Raw genomic sequence first — 23,484 nt, 5'->3', positions numbered from 1 at the left:
GCGCACATTCATGCACAGCTCAGGAGCAGTTTATCTTAGCTTAATGTAAGTAAAAGTAGAGTGTCGGATCGGCGCACCATTTGTTTCAGTTTTCTTCGGGGGCGGCGCGGCGGGGGGAGAAGAAGAAATGTAATAGATTTAACTCTGTCAAAGCAGAGAAATTGTTGCACAGCCTTCGGGCAGCGACGCGTTCGCCCTCGGGAAGCACCACGCGAGCCCGCACGATGCCAAGTTTTGAGTTTATCCTCGCACTGAGATTATTTAAAGACCGTTTTTAGGGGTAGAGACGCTTCGCGCCTCGGCTGGGACCCCCGAGCCCCTTCTGCAGCATCCCCCGCTCCGGCGCCTTCACTTTACTTCTGCGCTACTTCTCATTTGCGCGCAGCGCAAATCGGCTTTTTGATTAGCGAAACAGCAGAGCATTGGTTAAGAACACTTAGACTAAAAAAAAAAAAAAAAAAAAAAAAAAAAAGGAAAAAAAATCCCCCTGGGAAGTGGGCTCTGAATTGGTTAATAATGTGCAGTACTTGCTAAATTGCTGACTTCCAGATGTGGAAAATATCTTTCTTGTTTAGGACCTACGTAACCTGATTGGATTACGACAGGAGCGTCACATTGGAAGGCTTTTGAGTGATGATTTAATTAACCATACAGTAGAAAGCTGTATTTGCCAGGAAACCCCTTCCATATTTGCATAACCAATCCCTTCAGTGCAAAGGTGGAGTCTGGGCTTTTTTTTTTCCCCTTCTGAGATGTAATTTTATTTTAATTTTAATACTTGAAAAAAAGGTGAAAAAACTTGTAACCTCCGCGAAGTTGCGCGTCGCTCTCCCGCTCTGTCCCCGCGCCCGTCCAGCTGCTTCCCTAGCAGCGGCACGAGGCAGGGAACCCATCTCACCCCTGATCCAGATCTGTGAACAAAACAGAGAGGCTGCAAGATCTCAGCACGTTGGAGGGTTTTTTTTTTTTTCGTCAGATTTAGCTGACTATTCAAATAACCTGGATGAGTGCTGAAATGAGAAAAAAAATGCCCAAAAGAAAAGAAACACACGAGGATAAAGATAATAAAAATGATCGAATCGATAAAAATAATGAAATAACAGCAGCCGAGCCGGGCGCCCGTGCGGACTTGGCTTCCCGGGCGGGCGCGGACGCGGGACGCGCGTTTCCCGCGGCGGGGCAGGGGCCCGGCGGGCGCTGAGCGCAGGATACGGCCCGGGGGGGCGGGCGGAGCTGGGGGGGGGCGATCCCGAGGGTCCGGACCCGCGATACCGCCCGGGGGCGCCGCGATGCTGCTGGGGGAGGGGGAAGGAGGCGGCAGGGCTTGGGGAAGGGCATGGATGTAACCCCGGACAAGGGGGGGGACAGGGGTGCAGCTGCGGGGGGTGCACCCGGGATTGGGGGGGGGCAGCCTGGAGGGAGGGGGTGCAGCCGAGGAAGAGGAGGATGCACCGGGGGGGCGGGAGGATGCGACGGGGGGGGCACCTGGGGATGCGCCCGTGGAGGGGGGAGTATAGGATAGTATAGGATATACCGGGGGGGGGGGACAGGGTCGATACCTGGGGGCAGGGGGGCGGGCAAGGGCTCGTGCTCGGGGGGGCGGCGCGGTGCGGAGCGCGGCGGGTCGCGGAGCGGCGCGGAGCGGGGCGGGGGGCGGGCGCGGGGCGGGGGGCGGGCGGGAGGCGGCGGAATCGCATTTCTGCCGCTAAAGCGTTCGCGGGGACTTCAAGGTATAATCTATCCCAGATCCTTTCCCAGAGAAACTTGGCGATCACGTTCCCACATGATGCTCACGTTTGGTGCTCTTCAATTATCCCTCCCCACAAAGATAGGTGGCGTGTGTTTCAGGGTCTCTCCTCTCGCTCCTACAGAAAAGAAAAAGAAAAAAATGTCATTAGAAGAGGCGTAACACGTCAGTCCGTCCCCAGGTTTGTGTTTCCTGGAGTGGCAGAAAGAGATCAGTCCTAACCTGCCCAGCAGGAATAACGGTCCTTCCGACAACTCTTTGCACGGCGCTTTTTTTTTTTTTTTTTTTTTTTTTTTAAACAATTTCTCCAGGAGCTGCATCTCTCCTTCACCTTTTTTTTTTTTTTTTTTTTTTTTTTTCTTCCTCCACTTCGCGGCTTCTTCATGCTTTTTCTTCTCACCATTTCTGGCCAAAACTACAAACAAGACTTCGCAGGTAGGTCCGCAATTTAATTCCATTTTCTCTCCTTTTCCAACCGCCCCGCTTTTCCCTCCCACCACCCCGCGCTGCGGTGGGCTTATTTAATTTCTATTTATTTTTTATTTTCCGCGGGTTAGCTTTTTTTTTTTCCGCTATTTTCCCCTCCTTCTCCCGAGCTTGTCTGTAGTTGGGGTGCAAACCTCCTTCTATATATTTTTTCCCTTTTCCCACCCGCCCCCCCCGCAGCCTCCCGCCGCTCGGGCGCCGAGGCCGGGAGGGCAGCCCCGGTTCGGGGCACGGCGACCCCCGGCACCGCCGCCCACCCCTCATCGCTACCTGCCCGGCCAGGTGCGAGCGGTGCCTCCGGCTGCAAAAGTTTAAACGCGAGGAGAAGGAGCTCTCACTGCTAAGGGAGTGAAAATAATATACATAATAATATAAATAATAATATAAATAATAATATAATAGAAATGATAATTAAAAGCACACCCCAACCCACTCCCCTGCTCTTTTATCTGGGAGGTTTCCCACCTCGTGCTGGGAAAGTTGGCAGGTACCTGTTAGTGCCCGCACGGCCCGCGGAGCCGCGGCCGGGCCAAGGGCTGCGCCGGGAGCCGCGTTTCCCCCGAGCTGAAACTTTGCTCCGAGCTCCGCTTGGCCGGTTTCATTTCTTTATTTTATCTTGTGGAGCTTGGGTGAAGCAGCACCTTGGCTTCTGGGATCCTAAAGCAAGAAGTGAAAGTACTGGCTGGGACTTAAAAGTCACTTACCCAAAAAGCAAAATAATAATAATAGTGATAATAATAAATAGCCGGTCCTCTGGGGAGAAAAGTACCTTCTTGAGGTTTGCAGGTTTAAAATTATTGACAACTTTTTTTATCTCTGGCATGCCAAAGAGCAGGGGAGATACTGAAATGCATTTAAAACAACTCACCCTTGGTCGCTTTGCTAATGCAAGGCGCCGAGGGAAGCGGAGAGCGGGGCTCTTCCCAATTTGCACCCTCCTCGCTTCCCTGCATCTGCTGGGAGGTCGGTGATGGTGCTGATGCATACCCCAGAATCCGAAATAACTGGCAAATAATAAAGTTTACAGGACATTTCTCAGTCTCTTCCTTCCTCACGCACACGCATCCCTATCAGCTCCCTCTGCCCAGGCGGATTCATGGGCAGGAGGGTGTGAGTAAACAGGCAGCCCCCGACCACACTTTCTCAATATCCCTCTCCACTTACCTGCTCAGGGGGTATTTATTTTATCCAAGCAGGTTTTGTGATCATAAAATCTGTCAGGAAAAAAATAAAAAAGAAAGAAAGAAAAGAGGAAGAAAAATTAATAAGAGAGAGTTCAGGCAGAATAAAAGACCTAGGAGCAACGCACTGGACTGCTCAGTCCTGCTGTAAAGCTCTATCAGAGTCAGAAGAGACAATTAAAAAGAAAATGCACTTTGCTGCAAAAATGATGCCGAAGCAGGTAGTCACTTTTTGACATTTTGTGCCAAAGTTGCAGCGCAGGGAAGGACAATGGCTGGGGGGGACAGGAGGGTTTCTGTCCAGGAGAGCAAGGGTTAATTGCCCTTGTTTTACAGTTTGCATCTGTTACATCTTTTATAGCCCCCTGTTTAAACTAATCCGCAAGTCAAAGCATCTTTAAAGCGACAGCATCTTCCCCAAGCTGGACTTAGTTTCAGGAGCGACCTCGCAGGCGAAGCCCGGGCTCTGGCACTCGCCTTTTGACAGATAGAGCCTCCTGCGAGGCTGCACATCCAGGCGGCCATACGGGAGCTCCAGGAGTTTATAAGTTAAAAGGGGTAAAAAAAAAAAAAAAATCACACACACACACACAACAACCCACCACTGAAAGCCTGCAAACTCTGACAGCGGTAGTTTTGATTTCTGTTTCTTTTCTGGGAAGGAAAAAAAAAATGACACTCTGAAGCTTTGTTTAACTCGGGGGCAGGGGAAACCCTGAATATTGTCAAACTGACTAAAAAGGTGACAGGGGTTTATAATTACAGGGCTCGCCGGTGGCGGGGGGGAGGGGGAGGGCTGCGCGCTGCGCTTTACCCCAAAAGGGCACGGGAGAGCCATGTTTCCCTGGGCTCTTATCACTTTGCTCGAGTGCACTTGGAAAACGTGGAAAAAAAAAAAAAAGGAGGGGGGAGGAAGAAGGAGGGAGGAAGGAGTAATAAAATAAATAAATAAAAATAATAAAAATAAAAGAAGCGGGGAGAGGGCGGGGGGGATAGCGTTTCCGCGCGAAAGCAACTTCTAATGTCACATTAAAGTACTTTTCGGGGGTAGACGGTCCGCCTCGCATTGAGTCGAGTGTAAGGGAGGAAAAAAAAAAAAAAAAAGCCGCGCATTCCCTCATACGGTCATGAGTTATGAGTCATTTGAGATGCGATTCTGCTCTCCCCTCCGCGCCGCTCCGCCGGCGCAACGCGCGCCGCGACTTCGCTAACTAACTAACTAACTAACTAACTAAGTAACTAACCGAGCAGCCCGCCCTACCCCGGCTCCGCGGCGCGCGGGTGGCGGCGGCGGCGCGCGCGCGTGGATGGGCGCCCCGCGGGGCGCGCGCGCGCGGCTCCGCGGAGGCGCCCGCGCTGCGAGCGCGCTATGGCAGCGCCCCCGGCGCCGCTCTGCTTGCTCCCTCCGCAGGGGCCGCGAGCTGCTGAGGCGCGGAGCCGAGCCCATGCGAGCTGCCATCTGATCCGCGCGCATCAATGAAGCAGCAGATCATGGCGGATGGCCCCAGGTGTAAGAGGCGAAAGCAAGCCAACCCGCGCAGGAAGCACGGTAAGCGGCCCCCGCGGCCAACTTTCTTTTTTTTTTCCCCCCCCCTCTCTTTTCCTTTTCCCCCCTGTTTTTCCCCTGTTTTCATCTGTTATTTTTATTTTGTTTCCCCGTTATTTCCTCGGCTCCGCGCAAGCGGCGCGCAGCGGTTCCGCGGGGCGGCGCGTTGGGGGAGGACGCGGGGGGCGACGAGCGCGCCCGGCCGCCGCCCCCCAAAGTTTGTTGCGCGGGGCGCGCAAGGAGCGCGGCGGCGCCGCCGGGGAAGGCAGAAAGGACCAAAGAAAGGAAGAAAGAGGGGGGGAAAAAAAGGAAAAAAAAAAAAAAAGCCAAGCGGCGGCAGCGTGAGAACCGGTGCCGCGAGTTTGCCCCGCTCGCCGCTTTTCTTTTCTTTTTTCTCTCTCTTTTTTATTTTTATTGTTAGCCGCTCGAAAGCGAAACTTCCTCCTCCCCAATAATTAATAACGCTAATGAGCTGCGTGCCCGGTGCGCGGGCTGCGGAGCGAGCGCGGCGCTGGCGGCCGCCTCCGTGTGGATTCCCCCCCCCCACTCCCAGGCCGGCCCCCACTTTTCCCAACTTTCCTCGGGAGGAGCGGCTGGAAAAGGGGGGGACATTTGCGCGCACCCTCCGCCCGCCCCGCTTATAGCGCGGCCGCTTCGTTGAAGTGGCGAGGTGGGGGGGTAAAAACGGAATTGGGGGGGGGGGGGGAAACAATAACAACAACCCCAAAAAACACAAAGACAAGAGAATGTTGATTAGAAACAAATGATCCTTCCCCCCTTCCTCCCCTTCCGCGCTCTCTAGGCTGTGAGTGTGAGCGGGTGTGTGTGTCTTTTTCTTGTTGTGGTGGAGGCGTCGAGCCATATGGGGGAGTGATAGAGGAATTTTAGTCAGAAACTGTTCGTTATGTTACACTGGCTTTTCCCTTTGTGTTGTCTTTGATCTATTTGCTTGGCTTAGTATTGCAAGGAAAAAAAAGAGAGAGAGAGAGAAAAGGAGAGAGGGAGAAGAAACCCAACTAAAATAATATATTCCAAGCAGCTTCCCAAGGATCCGCTCCTTGTTATCTTTTTTTTTTTTTAAGTCTCCCCCCCCGTCTTCCACCACCACCCTTTACTCTGGTGTCTGTCATTATTTAAGGTGGTCCTCACAGAGGAGACCTCCCCTTCCCCTCATCTCTGGGTAATTTAGTAGACATTAAAATTACACGTAATGTTTCCCTCTCCTCTCTTGTGTTTCCTCTGTTCTTTTTATTAAATGTTGGTTATTGATTTTCTAAAATCAATGTCTGTTGTGGGGCTTTTTTTCCCCTTACAAGTATCTAAAGCACGTTGCTGATCAACTGGATAACAAAAGCTTTGTGTCAAGTAGCCTTTTTTCTTATGTTAAACAGTCATTTTTTGAGAGAAAAAGAGAATGAGATTTAAGGCAACGCACCCAGAAGTGCTCTTTCGCGGTGAAGAATATTCTGAGTGTTTGAGTGTGTGTGTGGGGGGGTTATTCTCCTTCTTTAGCCTCCTTGTCTTTTTCCCTCCCTTCTTTTTAATGCGAGATTATTAGTTTAGCGCGTTGAACCAACCGCATGGCGTGCGGGGAAGGATGCGTGATATTTTCTGAGCCCCGTTTGATCCGCAGAGCGAGGGGGCACGGAAGGCGGGACGTGGTGGCCGTGGTGGCACTCGGGGACCTGGCAGGGGGTGACAGGGCTCCTGGCAGGGCGCTCACGTCGCTTGGGACACTCGGGAGCCCAAAGTTTAATTGAGATTTTTTAAGGGACCCGCGCGCAGACCCCGCCAACTTCACCGCAAGCGAGCGCACTGCTTGCCTGAACTTGTCTTGTTCAGGCCAAGAAGGGAGACAAAATCTCCACTTTCTGTCTTTTCCACTCTTTGTGCCCCAAAATTTGTTTCTTCCATTCATTTCGGAGCCAGAAATGTCCTGGTTCCCAGAAGCAGGTAGACGAGGGTGGTTTGTGCGTAAGTGGGCTTTTATTTCATTTTATTTCTTATTTTTTTATTTCACTTTCTCTGTCTCGACGAGCACGTAGCCAATGCCTTTCCCGTTGGGAATTGCCCAGGATTTATCTGGACTCTGAGTGGATTTTTCTTCTTTCCTGGATTCGTGGAAAAGATGTCACTTCTGAGCTTGTGTCTTTGCTGATAACACTTTAAAAAAAAAAGAAAAAAAAAAAGTGATGCTTATCGAAATTGTGCAGGAATTCCTTAGAAACGCGACAGAAGAGAAATAAAATGAGAAAGCCACCACCAAAATAAATATATATAGAGAGAGAGGTGGTCATCGAGGAAACTGGAGTGGTGTTGGCGTGAGGAACCCCGAAGGGTGGCAGGGGACAGGACAGAGGCGGGTGCGGGGCCAGGAGGGCCGCACTGAGCCCTCCAGGCCGGGACCGAGCGCCCGCGGGGCTGGACGGAGGGGGCGGGCGGATAACGGGGCATTTCCGCGGATAACGGGATGGAGGGAGCCGGGCAGAGGCAGCAGCGAGGCCGGAGGAGGGGGGAATAAACCCTCCCGGGCCAGAGGGAAGACCCTCAGGAGAGGGGGCAGGAGGCAGGAATGCGGGGAAGTTGGGTCAGATGATCGGCGGCCGCCTGACTCACGCCGTGACACTTTCACTGCAGGAGAAGTGGCGGCAGGGCCGGGAAGAGGAGGAGGAGGAGGAGGAGGAAGAGGGCAGCGAGTTCCCCCCTCCCGCCCTCCTTCTCTTCCCCCCCGTCCCGCCGCACGGGCGCCCCGTCGAGGCGAAGGCTGCGCGGGGGGGACGCGGAGCGGCCGCGTGGACACGCCGAGCAGAGCGGCTGGCTCAAAAAATGCATATATACATATACATATACACTAAAATACATAGATGAAAAGAGCTTACCCCTTCCCAAGGAAGGAGGGGGAAGGGGGGAAAGTTGGAGCTAATTTGCTCCAAAGTTTCCGCACACAGATTTATCTGCCACCTCGCTCCCGGATGGAAAGGGAAGGGAGAAAGTTCAGGGCTCCCAGGGCGTCTGGATGAGCCGGAGGGGGTGGGGGACAGGGCTGTGTGTGGGGGGGATACAGACCCGGCGAGCCGGCGCGATTACCCTGGCACCGAGTAAATAATAAATAAATACGGGACACCCGCCTTGTGTGTAGCGAGGAGGAAAAACCCTCTTTCCCTTGCAACAGAGCGCGGAAAAACACGCAGGAAAGAGCGCGGGCAGCGCAGGCTGCGCTGCGGGTGCTGCCGGCGGGGCAGCCTCGGAGGCGGCCGCCGTGCGAGCGAGCGGGCAGCTGTGGGTGACATCGAGGTGGCCCCGGGCTGAGCGGGCCCCGGCGGCGCTGCGGGGCCCGGGGAGCCGGGCAGGGGCGCAAATCCGTTGCGGGCACATTGCCCCCGCACAGCACCTGGGCAGAGGTATTAAAAATTAACGTGCTGGACGCGAGCGGTCGGGGCTCATGCGGTGACATTGCTCCTGCATGGAGTGAGCAGAGGGTGCTGCTGGAGGGGTCAAGCCTGCTCTGCTCATTTGCTCCGGAGGTTTTTATTTTTGAGGGGGTGAATTTGGGGATTAGGGAGCTGGTTTACTGCTCACGACGAGGCGCTTTGCTGCGTGGCTGTTGCTGGGCGAGGAAACTTTGGGGGGCTTTCGAATCGCTGCAAGGAAACGTGCTGCCTCGGCGTAGAGGCAACGTTTTAAAAAAAGTGGTGGGGATAAGGGAGCAATTACGAGCTGGTTACTAATAATTACCCGTAGCCCAGCGCCCAAGGTAGGGAGAATGTGTGGAAGAGGGATGGAGCTACCAGGACAGGCTGGTAGTACTGCCTAGGAAAAAAACCCTTCGGAGGGGAGAGCAGCGTGTTGGGTCTTTTACAACAGCACCACATTCACTCCAAGAAATAGGAAATTCTTCGCCTCACCACAGTCTTTGGCATCCGCATTATCCCAGCGCTTTTAAGGTGCATTTCCCCCCCGCCCTCTGTGAAAGAAAACTCTTTGTCCTGTGGGTTTTTTCCCCCTTCTTTTTCTTCTCCCCTCTCTGCAAGCCCCTGGCTTCCCAAGGTAGACACTATTTTGTGGCTGTCACACAGAGAGGGAGCGCAGGTTCGCGGCGCTCACAGACAATTGATTGTCTGCCCTAATGTGTTTCATTTACATGTTTATAACGTCAATAGTGCTGGGGTGTCCACTGTACCATTCATCGCAGCATTCCCACAAGGGTGCAATTGTCTGAATGGCCAAGTCAGACACCTTTTTGATTGCTCTTTAGTTGTCTCTTTCTTCCCCCCCCCCCCCGCCCCACACTTTTTTTTTAGAGTAGGGAGAAAGAAAGAAAAAAAAAAAACGGGGGAGAAAGCTGCGAGGCAGAGACACTAGTTGAAAATATTTCTGAACCAAACGTCGCCGTTCAAGCAGATGTGAGCATTAGACAAACACTATATTTTAACTAAGGATCGGAAGGTATAAACAGATTCAGAATAGAGGGGGGGAATTGCTGAACGTTAAATCTCATCCCGTCTCTTAATACTGTAGCCTCTTTTTTTCTTTCTTTTTTGATGATGATGATTTGTGGTTTTCATTTTCATTTCAGCTTCTTTAAATGCAGCCGCCTCCTAACTCTTTGTATGCTTAAGTGTAATTTGTGATTTTTCCCCCCTTATATATTTACATATCTCTGTTTATGCCAACAGCGTCAGCTAACCACTTGGAAAGTCTATAGAGAGGCTATTTAGACTGTGGGGAGTGTAAACTTTAAAAAAGTAAGATCCAAATATTTCTTCATCGAGCATTTTTTAATGAAATATATATGCATGACAACGACTAGTCTTTTCCTCGAAGTGGTGTAACTTAAATAGCTGTGTATCAACTTCGTGGGTCTGTGGTTCGCGTGCCCTTACCCTGCGAGCTCCCAGCAAAGTGTCTCTAGGAGGTCCCAAGTCAATAAAACATTACTTTTAAAGGTGTGTTGCTCTGGTTTTATATGTCACGCTCTCCTCTATCACTGGAGTTGCTTCTGAGGGAGGCGAGAAATGACTGCATATGTTTCCTATTTGGATAAATGAACCTCAGCGCTTATTGCAACTTAGATACGCGTGTTCCTATGCGTGCCCATGCACCTACGTGCGTACAGAGGGTGTCTAGGTGCACATATATATGAGATATGGGTAGTGCATGGAGGTTCGCCCCCATGTAGCGGTTCGCATTTCAGGCGAGAGAGCTTTTTCCCCCTAAAAAGACGAGGATGATCCCAAGAGCTCCAATTAATACAAGTTGACCTGTTCCGTCCACGGTCCATCAAGGGAAAACGGCCTTGGCTCCCGTGTCTTCTCGTCGGGAGCTAAAGCGAAAGGGGCAAAAAAACAATAACAACAACAACAACTTTTTATTATTGTTATTTATTTCTCTCTCTCCCTCTTTTTTTTTTTCAATTAAAAAAAAAGGCTGTTTGTGGGAGGATATTTTCCCCGTGTTGTGTGTGTGCCTAACAGGGAAGACACACACAGTAGATGCACCGTTAGCTGAACCCCTGACACGGCGGTCTTTTGAATGCCTTAGGTATGATTTCACTTTCGCTCACATCAATGCTGACCTGAATGCCTTTCATATCTGATCCGCTGTGTCTCTCCCAGTAAACATCCCCTGAGGGGAGAACAAAGAAAGGAGCTCTTCTTCTTCTTAATCACAATTCAGCCCATTCACCGCCGGCAGGCTACATTTGCATTCTGCAACAGAAAGCCAAGATGAAAAGAGGGGAAAAAAAAAGAGAGAGAGAGTGAGAAGAAGAGGAAAAAAAAAAGCAGAAGGGTGGAGGCTGAGTAAAATAACTTAGGTGTTTGTAGCTGTTTGTTGGGCTTCCCCTGGTTACAAGCCTTATATAGCTCCTGCTCTGCCCAGCCTTGGCTCCCCTGACAGCAGATAGTGTTACAGGATGGCATGCCTGGACTATTCGTGGCCACTCGCGCTAGCACTTGAGGTAGAAAGTGTCAGCGCGGGATCGGATTCCGCGGCGGGAGCGCGCGCGCGGCGGGAGCGCGCCCAGGTGCGCGCGCCCCCCGCGCGCGCGCCCTGCTCCTCGCGGGGCTCTTCTGGTCCCCTCGGAGTGACCTTGGGGCACGGGAGCCGCCAGAAACCGCCCTTGTCCCACGGGGCTTTAGTCTCATATTTTAATTATTTATTATTATTATTTATTTGTATTATTTTTGTTAATCTTATTATTTTTGCTATTCTTATTATTTTATTATCCTTTATTATTCTTTATTATTTCCCCTCCAGGCGGCCCCAGCCCACAATCCGGTACCCACAAACACCCCCCACCTCGGGCAGAGGGGCCAAAGGGGTTAGATATGGGGGGAGCCGCTTCACCCCTCACGTCTTTTTAATTTAATTTAATTTAATTTCGTAGTCACGTTCACGTGCATTTCCCCCCACAGCACCCCAGCTTGTTCGCTCTTCTTGTGTTTTTAATAAGACAGCTAAAAAGAAAGACAGAAAGAGAGAGGGAAAAAAATAAAAAAAGAGAGAGAGAAAATGTCGAGGTCTTCGGTCGTATCCACTTTTTCTTACCAAGGGAAGGTTTATTTATAACCGGATCCTGCTTACTGAGAAGTATTTAAGCCCTTTCAGGCAGAGCTGTCAAAATTTCCTGTGTTGTTTTGCCTCTATTTGCAACATGTAAAAAAAAAAAAAAAGTGCTCTGCAGTTGCTGGGATTGGGCTAACCAGGGGAGCGCAGAAATCTTAAGTGACAAGTTTTCAGCTACACTATCTCCTGCCGACCAAACTGTCATTTTTTTTTCAGAAACCACTTTTAAGAGCCTAACAGGTTTTTTTTATTTATTTTTATTTTTTTTCCCTTTCTTTCCCCCCAAACCAGCAACTAGATTAAATGCTAAGGCAACTTGGGGAGCGAGGAGCGGCATGCGCAATGTGGAGCGGGAGGGATGTCTTATTTCCCTGTCGCCGCTCCGGCGGAGCTCGCTCCCAAGGAGCTCGCTAACCGAGATGTTACCAGTTGAACAGAAGCATGTGACACAGATTCCTGTTTTTTTTTCCTTCCCCTAGAAGATTTGCAGATTTTACAAAAAAGAGATTATCTCTACACCTTCCACCCTCCTAACCACCCCCATGACCCAAGTGAGGGAGGATTTAGGCAGATTTACTTCGGTAAACACCTTTGGACACTTGGGGAAAAGTAGGGGTCTGTTTGCAAAAGCAGGCTTTTGTTAAGTGAGGTGCCGGGTAATGCTTTACCAGGCAGCTGTGATATTAACCCACCCGCTCATGCTTTAACTCCTTGTGGGCCCTTTCGGGCCAAGGTGGCTCTCGCGTGGGTTCCAGGAGCTGGGCCTGGGGCCTGGATGGACCTGAATGCTCCAAGACCTGGGATCCCAGCTCCAGGGCTGGGAAAAGCCATGGGAAGGCAGCCAGCGGCCGTGCATGGGTGGATGTGCATGCCCAGTGCACGCCGTGCAGCGCGGCCGTGCATGCACATGCGTGTTCACGTACAGGACATCCCGTTCAGGACATGTGTGCGTGCACACGCGTGTGCACACACAGGCACAACACCCCACAGGTAGCTAAAGCCACCTGGGAATCTCCTGAAGGTCGGCTCAGGATTTGGGCCTGGGCTGGAGCACAGGGTCGTCTTTGCTGCAAACCTGCGAGACCAGGTCGCTTCGAGCACGTCCTCTTTTCCTTGTATTCTTTCTCTTTTCTTTTTCATTTTTTTCTTTTTCTCTCTCTTTTTTTTTTTTTCGTAGCTTTCTAAGGTTCACAGCTTCTCGAAAGCAAACTTTTCCTTGGGAGTGCTCCTTGCTGCGCTATTCCGAGCCTCGGGAAGGAGGAGTGAACCACTTAGCTATTTTGGCTGGGTGGGAGAGTAACTTTTACAGGTGTCTCTTTTTTGATCTCGAATAAGATTGCTTCATTTAGGGATATTTGTTGTCGAGGGCTTTTTTTTTTCTCCTTTTCTTTCCTTTTTTTTTTTTTTTTTTTAAGTGTAGGTGTCAATGTTAGAGCAGCCACGAACGTGTGAGAAAGCCAAGGGTATGAGACATGACAGAATTAAAGGTGTTTGCTATGCTGTTACCCGCGTGTCACGCTGCGAGCTGCCGCTGCCGCAGCCTCCCGCGGAGCGCGGGAGCCGCGCGGGATCCGCGCTGCGCGCAGGGCAGCGGCCCCAGCGCCGCCGCGGCTGGCGCGGAGCGGGCCCTGGCAGCGGTGTCATCCGCCAAATCACCCCGCAATTACGATGTATGTTATTGTATAAATGACCAAGCATGCAGTATTTTTTTTCCCCCTTGAAATCAAAGGAGGGCTTAAAAACGCGCTTTTTTTTTTTTTTTTTTGAATACTTTCAGACCGCGGCCGGGTCACAGTTTGGGAGCCGAATTAAACTGATCTCCCTCGTGATCTAATTGAGGCTGGCAAGGCGTTCCGCGGCGCGGACGCGAGCCCAGGAGCGCGGGGGCCGGCGGAGCGGCGCCCCTCACCCGGCTCTCGCGGCTGCCCGCGCGCAAAGTCCAACTTCTGCCCGCCCCGAGCCCCGCGCTTCAACCCCCTCCCTCCGCCGTTCGCTCCGCGGCCGCGGCCTCGGCTCCCCCCTCTCCTCGGGGCCGTTATTTCCTCCGGGTAAAAACCCGTAAAAACCCGTTTGCTCTCCTCTATTTTTTTTCTTTTTTTTTTTTTTGAGTTTCCATCTCCCGCTCTCCTCCAAGAAAGAGATAAACCATTATATTTCCCCCCCCCACACTCGTATTTTAAAGCAGCGATCCTGACAGCAGCACTATTATTGCACTTTATGTTTTAGTGGATGTTTGCTGTTGCTAGTTACAGCAACACTTATCATAAGACAGCAAGAAAAGAGTAGTCCCTGGTAATTAAAGTAATGAAATATTCATTTACTCTACCTTTTCAGTAGTCTCACAAATTAGGCTGCTACATTTAATGCCTGCACTGCCTCTGTTTTTATTATAATGGCAGCTTTCGCATCTGCAATTAGGACTAATTCTGACAGTTACAATTTCTGAGGGATGGTAAACAGTGAACGAGATGTGCAGCAGTGGTATTACACGTGAAAAGCCCTTGTCTCTTTAACCTTGTTGTTTTTTTTCCTCGCAGAGGTTACCTTTTCCCGATGGTGCAAAATCGACTTGACATAACTGTTCATCAGTTTCAGGGTTTTCCCTGGAGGTATTTGCATCAAATCAGCCCAGTCAAGCTTCAAGTGGAAATTGGCAGGCCAGAAACTGACAGGGTAGCGACTGGGAAAGAGACAGCTAAAGTGCAGGCAGCGCAGTGACAGCGGCGCCCGCGGGCAGCAGCGCCCGCCCTGGGCCCCGTCCTGCTCCCTGTCCCAGGCCCCGTCCTGGTCCCGGTCCCGATGCTGGACCCGGGCCTAGATCCCGTCCCGCATGGGCAGGGAGGTGGTGCTGCAAAACGAAGGGGAAAGTGCTGGCTGGAAGTTAGATTCACCTTATTATCCTTCTTCTTCAATTTTTGTTTCATTTGATTTCATTTATTTTCCTGCAATTCCCCCTCATCTTTCACTGCGGACATTGACTACATTTCCAGCGTTAATACTGCAGACTTATTTTGATCAGCTAAAACCGTATATATATGCACTTATGTATACACTTACACATATACATGTATCTCTGCATGGAGGGGACAGTGGCGTTAGAACCAGCACAAGCGTTTCCTTGAATACGCTGCTCTGTCACGCGGAGGGTCAAAGGAGGAGGAGTGATTTTGGGGTAGGTTGTTGGAGGAACTGGCATTGCTCACAGTGTTGTCATCCCCCTTCTCCCCCAAACAGAATTTTAGTTATTTTGAAAATAACCCCAAATCGCTGTGCACGCGGGAGCAAGCGGGACGCGCGATACCATCGCTCCTGCAGGGTAACAGCGAGCACGGCCGCGATGCTTTCCCGGGGGGAGAGCACGGGCAGCAATCCCCTCGTCCACCCCAAATCCATACGTGTAGCCCTTACGAGACGATTAACCCCCCCGTCACTTTTCCTACCAGACTTGTGCTAAGTAAGCCCTGCTTTCAAGCAGTTTTTCAGCTGTGTGTGTGACAGGCATTGGCTGATCTGCTGATGCCCATTCGACAGGCACTGTTGAGCTAAAGTGGTGTGACGGCACAGTTTTGTTAAGCTGTGAACAAAGGGCTGGAGATGCCTCGCTGGCATCATCCATGTGCATATTGGCCTTGTCACAGTTTTGCTTGATTTAATGCTCTGTTTATTCCTAGATATTAGAACTTAAATTCCAAACAATATGTTTTTTTTTTTTTTCCTTCTCCCCATATACGGCATGCAAACTTTATTTTAAAAGCCGCCGTTCCCAGGAACAGTGGATCCGTTTGTCCTGCCGATATCCGTGCAGCCAACACTCGAAAACGTAGCTCCCGGATAAATAGGTGGCCACTAGCCTCTTAGCCGTTATCCAGTTAAAAATGGGATTTCGCTTAAAAAAAAAAAAGTCTTATAAGGGTAAAAGATTTATTTTTTCTTTGATCATTTGTTGAGGGTTGTTATTTATTTCAACAGTGGATTTTCTCATAAGCTCTTAAGGAAAGGTTGCCCTGCGCGCCGGCGGGATGGACTTGGCAGGGCCGTCCCGCCGCGGTGCCGCTGTCAACGCGGCGCTTTGCAAAGGCCTCTAGTGCGTTGGGGCCATCACGGGTGGACACGGGGTGAGCCGGGTTGCTGCAGGTTGCTGGAAGGGAGTGGGGAAGAGTAAAAACAATATCTTATTGTGGGGCGGCCGCAACTTTGCATCCGTCGAGAGAGGACCGGAGCATATGGGGCTCTTTTTGAGCCAGGTTCTTGTTGCTTTGGAAAAGCTGTAGGCTTTTCTCTGCAGAGAGTTGGCTTTTTTCAGCAGGTATTCCCCAAAGTTGTCGGTTTCTTTTGAGCAGGTATTCCCCAGAGTTGTTTCTCTTGAGCAGGTATTCCCCTCTTTGCTTCCCCTCGGGACACAGCGCTTGTGGAAAGGTTTGCATTGAGACATCCCGTCCCAGACGGGACACAGATGTTCCCGCTTTCTTTTTTTGTGATTTTCCTTTTTTACAGGCTTGCCGGTGAACACGGCGCCTGCGAGGAGTTTGGGAAATGCAGGAGTCGTTTATTTTTCCGTAGGAGATGCATCGGCTCAGCCGGGCTGGCCGCGGCGTGGGGTGGGAAGCCGGAATGGGGAGCAGGAATGAAGCTCTTCCTCCTCCCAACAGCGCGGGCTGCAGCCTACGTCCAAAACTGAATTTTGGGGAAAAAAATGTGCTTTTTCTATCTGTCCTTTGCCTGCTTCCTCTCAGCCCTGACAGCTTTACGGCCGTGCTCGCTTGCGGCGCTACCTCTTCTCCGGGTGCGTTTACGTTGGGTCCTCCGAACACGAAGCGGGGTGATGGGTGGAGGGGGGCAGCTTGTGCAGAATAAGCCTTAATGGTTAATTTTGGTATAGCTGTACCCATGAAAGGGACTTAAAGCTACTAGCCGTATAGATCACAAGACCTTATGTGGGCTATTCTTCTGGAGATGCACAAGAGATTTACGTGCCTAAGTCCCATAAGAGTTAATGGGAGTTACGCATGTAAATCTCTCGCACGGCGAGATAATAGAGCCTTTTATGCACGGGGAGCTGGATTCCTACGGAATCACCTCCTCAACGGCAGCCTTAGGTCCTCCCCTCTCCACAAAACCAGGAGGTGGGACCCTGAAAGAGACCTCAGGGCTCCACTGGGGTTTAGGAAGGTGGGAGCCGAGCGCAGGAAGCAGGATTGCTCCCCAAATCTGCACTTGGTGCTCGGTTTTGTCTCTCCTGGTCCATCGGTCACTGGTGACGTAGCAGCTCTGGTGGTGGTGGGGCATGACGCCCCGGCTGCTGAAGACCATGGGCCGGGGTCAAAAGAGTGGTGTCCTCCATGGGGTGGGAAGGTCATCCCACAAGGGCCATGCTTGGACAGCTCTCAGGCCCTGGTGCCACCGTGGCATGTAGGCTTCTCAAGCATAGGTTCCAGATGCCCAGATGTTGGACATCCCACCACCAATCCCACCGCCGGTGATGGTTCTCCAGGAGGAGAAAGCAGGTTTCTCCTTGGAAAAGCAAGATCCGCGGCTGCTCCTAACTTCGGAGCCATGCCCTGAGGCTCTCGGCTGCAATTCCAGCATTTCCGCTTGCAGCCGGGTGGGAAAAACCCACAGTTGGCTGATTCTCCTGTCGGCATCTCCATCCTGTAGGGAGAGCGCGCTGCCGTTGCGCCCCATTTTCGGCTCCCAAAATGGTGCTGCAAGGTCTGCGCGCGCCCGGCCGGCTCTTCCGCGCGGCTGCGCCGTGCTGCAGCAATCAGGGAGTTAACGGTATCAATCAATTTGTAAACAGATGAAGTCACTCATTCCCAAACTGGTTTTCCAAAAACAATTACTAAATTACAATAGAAAAAAATTGTACAGTTACTGTATTTGTGTGCTGTGTTACAATCAACATACCAGGGAAACAAAACAATTTAATGCAGAAAAATCATCATTCATCTACATTATAATTGCTTCTTTTTCACATCTACAGGGCGGTTAATTAAAATTGTGATTAAATGCGGTCGCGCTGCCTAAGATGTCTTGCCCAAAACAGGTGGTACAGAATTTAAAAGTAAAAAAAATGTAATTAGCATTGGAAATTGAGAAATTGCCTGTAAGAATCAGTGTTAATTTCAGTCAGTGATGAGGTAATTTATAAATGAATGCAGTGGAGGCTGTGCAAATGCACAATTGCCTTCCTGCCTATTCTTAGCATTCTCAGCATGCAGGTGAAAATGTTTGCAAAATATTGAGGTAATTTGAAAATCAATCCGTGCAATCCCTATCTCTCTCTCTCTCTCTTTTTTTCCCTATTTTTTTCCCTTTTGCTCGTGCAGCGCTGAGTGAGCGCTGCTGCAGCCAGTGCGACGTGCCAGCTCGGCGCTTTTTTGGGGGGGAATGAGGTGATTTTGCGTGCGGTGGCGGCATGCGGGGCTTAGCTAAGTGAGAGGTTCGGCCAAGATGCTTTGCGAAAGGTGCAGAGGGAAGTTTTCCCTTTTGATGTGGAAAGTCTTCAGCTGTGCTATGTGCTTGGATGGTGCAAGCAGGAGCAAAAAGCAGCGGGTGGTTTTCCAGATGTGGGATGCTGGAGGCCAACCGGGAGGCAAGAGGATGCTTGGAAATCCTCCGTGAGAGAAGTGGCCTGGGACGTTATCAGGCTGTAGCTTGGGATGGGAATGGGGCAGCGTGTCCCCATTTATGTGCAAATAATGTAATTTTGGTGAGCTGGGGCAGTGTGAGGGATTTTCTGCACCTGATGTTATCCAGGCCAGGCAATTCTGGGGGCCAAGGCAATTTCCCTCCCCATCCTCCTCCTCCTCTTTGCTCATGCTCATCCCCGTTGGTTTTCCCTCTGGGAACATGGTGTCTCTGCAGCGCCTAGTGAAGAACCTCCCGAGTTTATAGCACACCTGAGGAACTTGTTTTGGGGCATTTTGCAAGGAAAGCCACAGCTTTCCAGCCTCTTCGTCTCAGCAGCACTGATTTTGGCACCCATGGGTGCTGAAGGCTGCGCAGGGTAGGACCACGCCAATGCGGCCTGGAGCAGACCCAAGAGCAGCCTTGGCTTGCTCTTGTCCCGCACAATGGGGACAATTTTCGGGTTTTGCAGTCCCATTCATGAGATCAGAGCCTGGAAACAGCCAGCAGGGTTTGGCCCCAAACCGGTGGAGTTTGGTAAACCAAAGCCAAGGTGGGCAGAGCAGCCGCCCTAACACAGCGCGGATGCTCGTGCATCACCCACCAGGTCCCGACAACAAACTCGAAACATTTAATCACTCAGGGCATTTTCGCCTCCGTAAGGAGGCAAATGAAAATACTCCCTTTTGTTCCCTTCTCGCAACTCTTGGAGCTTTCTGCAGGTTCAGCTCCTCGCCGCCCCACGCTCCCCGCCGTTGGCCGCTGCCTTCTCCTCCCTCCAACTTCTTATCTCGGCCGTCCCGCGGCAGGCCCCAGCGTTTTGTCACCGCTATGTGACAAATTGTCGGGCTTTTATTCGGGCCGGACATCTTTGCCAGGCCGGCTTGTTGTTTTTTCTCTCGGGGCCGTGTCGTGGGACCAAAGGTGGCTGCTTTTGTGCAGCATGTCAAATCTGCTTAGCGCGTGGCCATTTATCTCCCCCAAAACCCGCCCGCACAGCGGCAGGGGTGCAGCGGGACGCCCGGCCGGGCGCTGGCCACGAAGCGCTCTCTTTACTTCTGTATTTATGGATTTTATTATTTTTTATGTGCCGGAGTCGCTGCGTGCAGCCTGGGGCAGGCAGACAAGGTGCTTCGTGATTTTGGGGCCACCCCTTTGGGGACAGGTTGTGCAGGGCAGTGCAGTGCAGACGCAGCACAGGGCGAAGGACCAAAATGAGGGTTCATATCAATGGGTGTGCACAGCACTTCATAAAGAATATATTGTCAGAGGGGTAAAAAAAGAAATGCATTTATTTTATTTATTTATTTTATTTATTTTCTCTGTTTATTTTTGGGGGTAATGTGCACAAATGCACATGCGTGCATGTGCAGATTAACGTGCATGGTAGATGTTTGTGCAAATAATCTGCTATGGGATATGGGGATAGTTGTACTGTGTCTATATGCTGAAACAGTGTGTTTGCAGGGTGACAGGGTGACACCGTTTGGCTCTGCGGGTGTGTGTTCATAGGGGTGCAACGGGTGGGAAGGCGCTCAGCACAGTGAACATGCGGAGTGTCCTATGAATAAAATCAAAAGGAGAGAAAAAAAAAAAAAGAGCTTCCACAGCAAAGTTTGCGGCTTTGGTTGCTTTCCAGATACTTAAGTCATGCAGAAACATTCCTGGAGAAAACGATTTCCTCATAGATACAGTGATAATTATCAAGCAAAAAAAGCCAGGAAAGAAACTGAAAAGTTTGACTCCGCTCAAAATGAGGGCTAGCTGCACAGCAACGCTGCTTTTTTTTTTCCTTTTTTGCAGCTGAAGCATTTAAGATAGCAGAACTCTATGTTTTTTTAATGATTTGCCATGTTGTGTAATAATTATACGCACGGTGCAGCAAGGTTACTCGGAGGAACACCGCACTATGTATGTTTTTTTGAGGAAAGGACCCAGGAGATTGCCTTTCACTTTGAAAACAATCCCTAATATCAGGGAAATGCTCTGTTTGTTTATGCGTGCATAATGCAAGTTTGTCCGCCTGGGAACTGCAGCAAATGGGAGAAGTATGCATGGATTTCACAGGTAACAGGATTACGTGGGCACATAATTGATCCATTTGGAGAAAAAAATGACAGTGCTCTAAAGATGCCTAGGCTTTGGAGATGGAGTTTATGAAACAGGCATTTGTAAATTCAAAGGAATCAATATGTCAATTTTATTACATCTCAGGACCAGCTGGGCATTAAAGGAACAGCCGCCTTTTTAAAATTGCAGCTGCGCTTGCTCGTATTGTGTACCTTTCTTAAAAGGCTTAGAAATTTAGAAAAAAAAACCCGTATTTTAGCGGAGCTTTGCACCTTTTGAGCAGCGGGTCCACATTGACGAGGGACACACAAAACCTTGCATTGTGCCACTGCTGCTCTGACTGCTGCAGTTCACGCAAACTGTTGGGCTTTAATTATATAAAGCAGAAATGCTGCTAATAGATAAGTGTGTGGAAGGGGACTTACACTGCAAAAAATGCTTGGGCTGCTTTAAAACACATACCTGTATCGACAGCTCAGATTTGGCACGTTTGTGGCACGTGGTGCCGTGATGTGAGACACCTGAAGGAGCATGTGCAAAATCTCCCATGCGCCTCCTATGCGACATATCCGAGTCACCATAAAACCATAACTTCCCTTCTCTTCACACTGGAGTTTAAGGACCCAGGTTGATTAAATTTAATGCAAAGCTTGGTTTCCCCAAGGGACACCAGTCTTCAGGTGCTTCCAGTTTAATATAGGACTTTCCATATGAATTTGTGGTATAGAAGACAGAGGTGTTGGGTGCACTTTGGGCTGCAGTGGAGGCTCACTGCCCCACATGTTATCAAGGCCACTCAAAACAGACTCTAAATCCCAAAGATGCTCAATTCCCAGAGAATTGCTGCCCATTAATTTTTTTTCTTGGGAGGGCGTTTAGCTGAGCAGTAACTGGCTTTCCAGAATGTGTTGTACTTTGCACTACCTGAAAGGCACTAAGTTTTGGGACTCTTTTGGTAAAAAATGAACATGATTGCAGCCTTCAGCATAGGTTTGGTTGTCTTCTTTCCCGCTCTTGATGGAGGCACTGTGGTAGACCTGCTATCTACAGCCTACCATGCAACTCCAGTACTGCATAAGCAACCGCTGTTGTTGGATACCTAACCATGGACATTAGCAACAGCTCGAGAATGTTCCCGCATCTGAAAACTCACCTCATTCAAGTTGGCTTCCCATGAAGGAGGTGCTTGGAACCAGTAATCGCTTCTCCTCGAGCCTCCCCTGCCTCCTCAGTTTCCCCAACTGATCCTCTCTGCTCTTCACTAGAGCTCCCCTCACCCCTTTTGCATGAAGTTTCCCTTCCTTTGAGCTCATCCTCATCAGCCCAGCCCAGCTACACAGAGGGCTATGTGTCGGTTGGCCTTTGCTTGAGGATCACTATCGTGACATAAAGCATGGTTAGAGTGTTTCTCCAGTGCTGTGCTAGCACTTAACCATACCAATATGGCTTGGGTTATTAGCACTAAATAAAATAGAGTTCTACACAGAGTGCTATATACATGTGTACGTTCTGCTATATCTCTGTATCCCCATGACACCTACAGATGTGGAGGGATTAGGAAAGAATAAGAAGTTCAGATGCCCTCAAAGAATAGGGAAGAGCATACCCAAGCTCTGCAAGCTAGTTATTGTTTTATGGACATAGGCTTAGGGTGAATTAAAACTTTCCTCTGAAACAACGTGGTTTCAAAACATTTTGTAAAATCTTGGTCTGCTAAGGAGCACATGGCAAGAGAGATTTAGAGCGTTTCCATAGAAATATGTGGTGGAGTAGAAAATAAAGATCAACTTTTGCTGAGCACCTTCAGACCTGATGCAAATGCGTGCAAATGAAGAAGAGACAAACTATATAAACTATAGACTGAAGTTTACAAAATTGCATGGAGTTTGGCCATAAGGCTTCTTGTCAGCATATATCTGTGTGCTTAGGTGAGGAAGGCAGGACATTTGCTCTTAGTTCTTCTCAGGGTCCTCCAACGATGATGCAAAATTTTGAGATAAACCTTGGTTCTAAGTAGTCTAAATTAACATTTTTCCAAGCCCTAAGGCAATCTCTGCTCAGACTTTGCCTGCCTTTCCCTGATTGCTGGGGGAGGTTATATGGGCCTGAGGGAACTGAGGCAAGAAGATTTTAACTAACTTGGCCAAGGAAGGGTCCTCCATCAGGATCTAAAAACCTAGAGCTAATAAAACCAGAGGTCATATTCTCTTATGGCCCGGTTACATCATTGGCACAATCCTGGAGTCGCTCTGTGGACAGCCGCTCTATCCTGTCCTATCTTGGAGTTGAATGGCCGAAGTAAAACCAAGCTTCCCAACACTCTAGGGTGGAAAAAACGGAAAAACAGAACCCTGCCATGGACCTGATGGATGGCCCTTCCATTGAGACCCTGAGAGCTTCTTCAGAGACTTCTCCGGTCTCCGTAGAAGCGCGGGAGGCGCTGCCAATATCCGCAGATCATTGGCATGATAGACCGTAACGGCTTCTTCAGAGCCGTTCCGGTCTGCCGTGTCAATGCGTACTTAGGGAGTCCTCAGCACATGGATCATTGACACGGCACTACATAACGGCTCCTCAGAAGCCATTACCGGGTATCGAGTCAATGCATACTTAGGGAGCCCTTAATGCGCGGACCCACGCAAGGCGACTTGCTCGGAATACCAACCACGATCGCGTCGCGGCCCCACGGCCACGGGGGTGGCGAAGGCACCGCGACGGGAGTGCGGAGGACACATGTGCCGGGGAGGAAGCCTGAAAAGTGGGAACCTCATCCGCCAACCACGTTTTATTTCACACGATACTTAAAAAAGCAAAAAAATCTCAATTCGGGATAGTGAAGGCCGGGTCAGGCTCAGGATATATATTTTATAGGTTCACTCTAAAGCCTTGAGCATCCATGGTTGCAGCAGCAGTGACGACAAACGCTTGAATGTGGAAGGTCTTTAGCAGCGTTGCACGAGCTGCGTGTTTTGCTTCTTGACTCTCCTTCAGCTTATCAGAAATGCCCAGTATTTCTGATGGGCTCCGCAAGGCCTTTAGCTATGTCTCCCCATGAGGCTGGAAGTGAGACCGGCTTCTCAGAGCTCCTCTCCAGCTTCAGACCCATTCCCCAGGGCCGCGGCGATGGAGACTTTCCCACCATGCCGTAAAAAAACCAAACCGCGCTCCGAGTTTGCCGGTGTCGATATTTTTTTCCCCCTTTTGTGTTCTGCTCGCTGACTGACATCTGCTATCATGCTAAGCAGGTGTTCCTGTGTAAA

At 50.4% G+C, this 23,484-nt stretch overlaps 1 protein-coding gene and 1 long non-coding RNA gene across 7 annotated transcripts in view; one reads left to right on the top strand and one right to left on the bottom strand.

The window, feature by feature from the left end:
* Nucleotides 1–426: 426 nt before the first annotated feature.
* LOC148595248 (uncharacterized) lies at nt 427–3,441 on the bottom strand. Of its 4 annotated transcripts, none has more exons than XR_015913204.1 (4): nt 1,970–2,091; nt 1,795–1,865; nt 807–911; nt 427–441 (listed from the first exon to the last, which is right to left on the bottom strand). It is a non-coding gene; the product is annotated as an uncharacterized LOC148595248 (long non-coding RNA). The 4 variants fall into 4 exon arrangements; XR_015913205.1 differs by lacking the exon at nt 427–441 and adding an exon at nt 2,725–3,441 and having other exon boundaries at nt 553–911; nt 1,970–2,162; XR_015913206.1 differs by lacking the exon at nt 427–441 and adding an exon at nt 3,102–3,441 and having other exon boundaries at nt 553–911; nt 1,970–2,162.
* Nucleotides 2,092–23,484, top strand: part of ZEB2 (zinc finger E-box binding homeobox 2) — a 102,668-nt gene continuing 81,275 nt past the window's right edge. For 2 of the 3 annotated variants that reach the window (XM_088521807.1, XM_088521806.1), the window contains exons 1-2: nt 2,164–2,182; nt 4,826–4,963. In XM_088521807.1, coding sequence (XP_088377933.1) covers nt 4,891–4,963 — 73 coding nt within the window. In that variant the 5' untranslated portion in view covers nt 2,164–2,182; nt 4,826–4,890. Of the gene's footprint in view, nt 2,183–4,825; nt 4,964–23,484 lie in introns of all 3 variants that reach the window. The other variant, XM_088521805.1, reaches the window with a different exon arrangement.

Source organism: Tinamus guttatus, unplaced genomic scaffold (assembly GCF_059628265.1).
Source record: "Tinamus guttatus ecotype Peru unplaced genomic scaffold, ASM5962826v1 Tinamus_guttatus_pri_ptg000133l, whole genome shotgun sequence".
NCBI classification, from domain to species: Eukaryota; Metazoa; Chordata; class Aves; order Tinamiformes; family Tinamidae; genus Tinamus; species Tinamus guttatus.
Note: the sequence above shows the minus strand (reverse complement) of the source record. Positions and strands in the feature narration are given on the sequence as shown.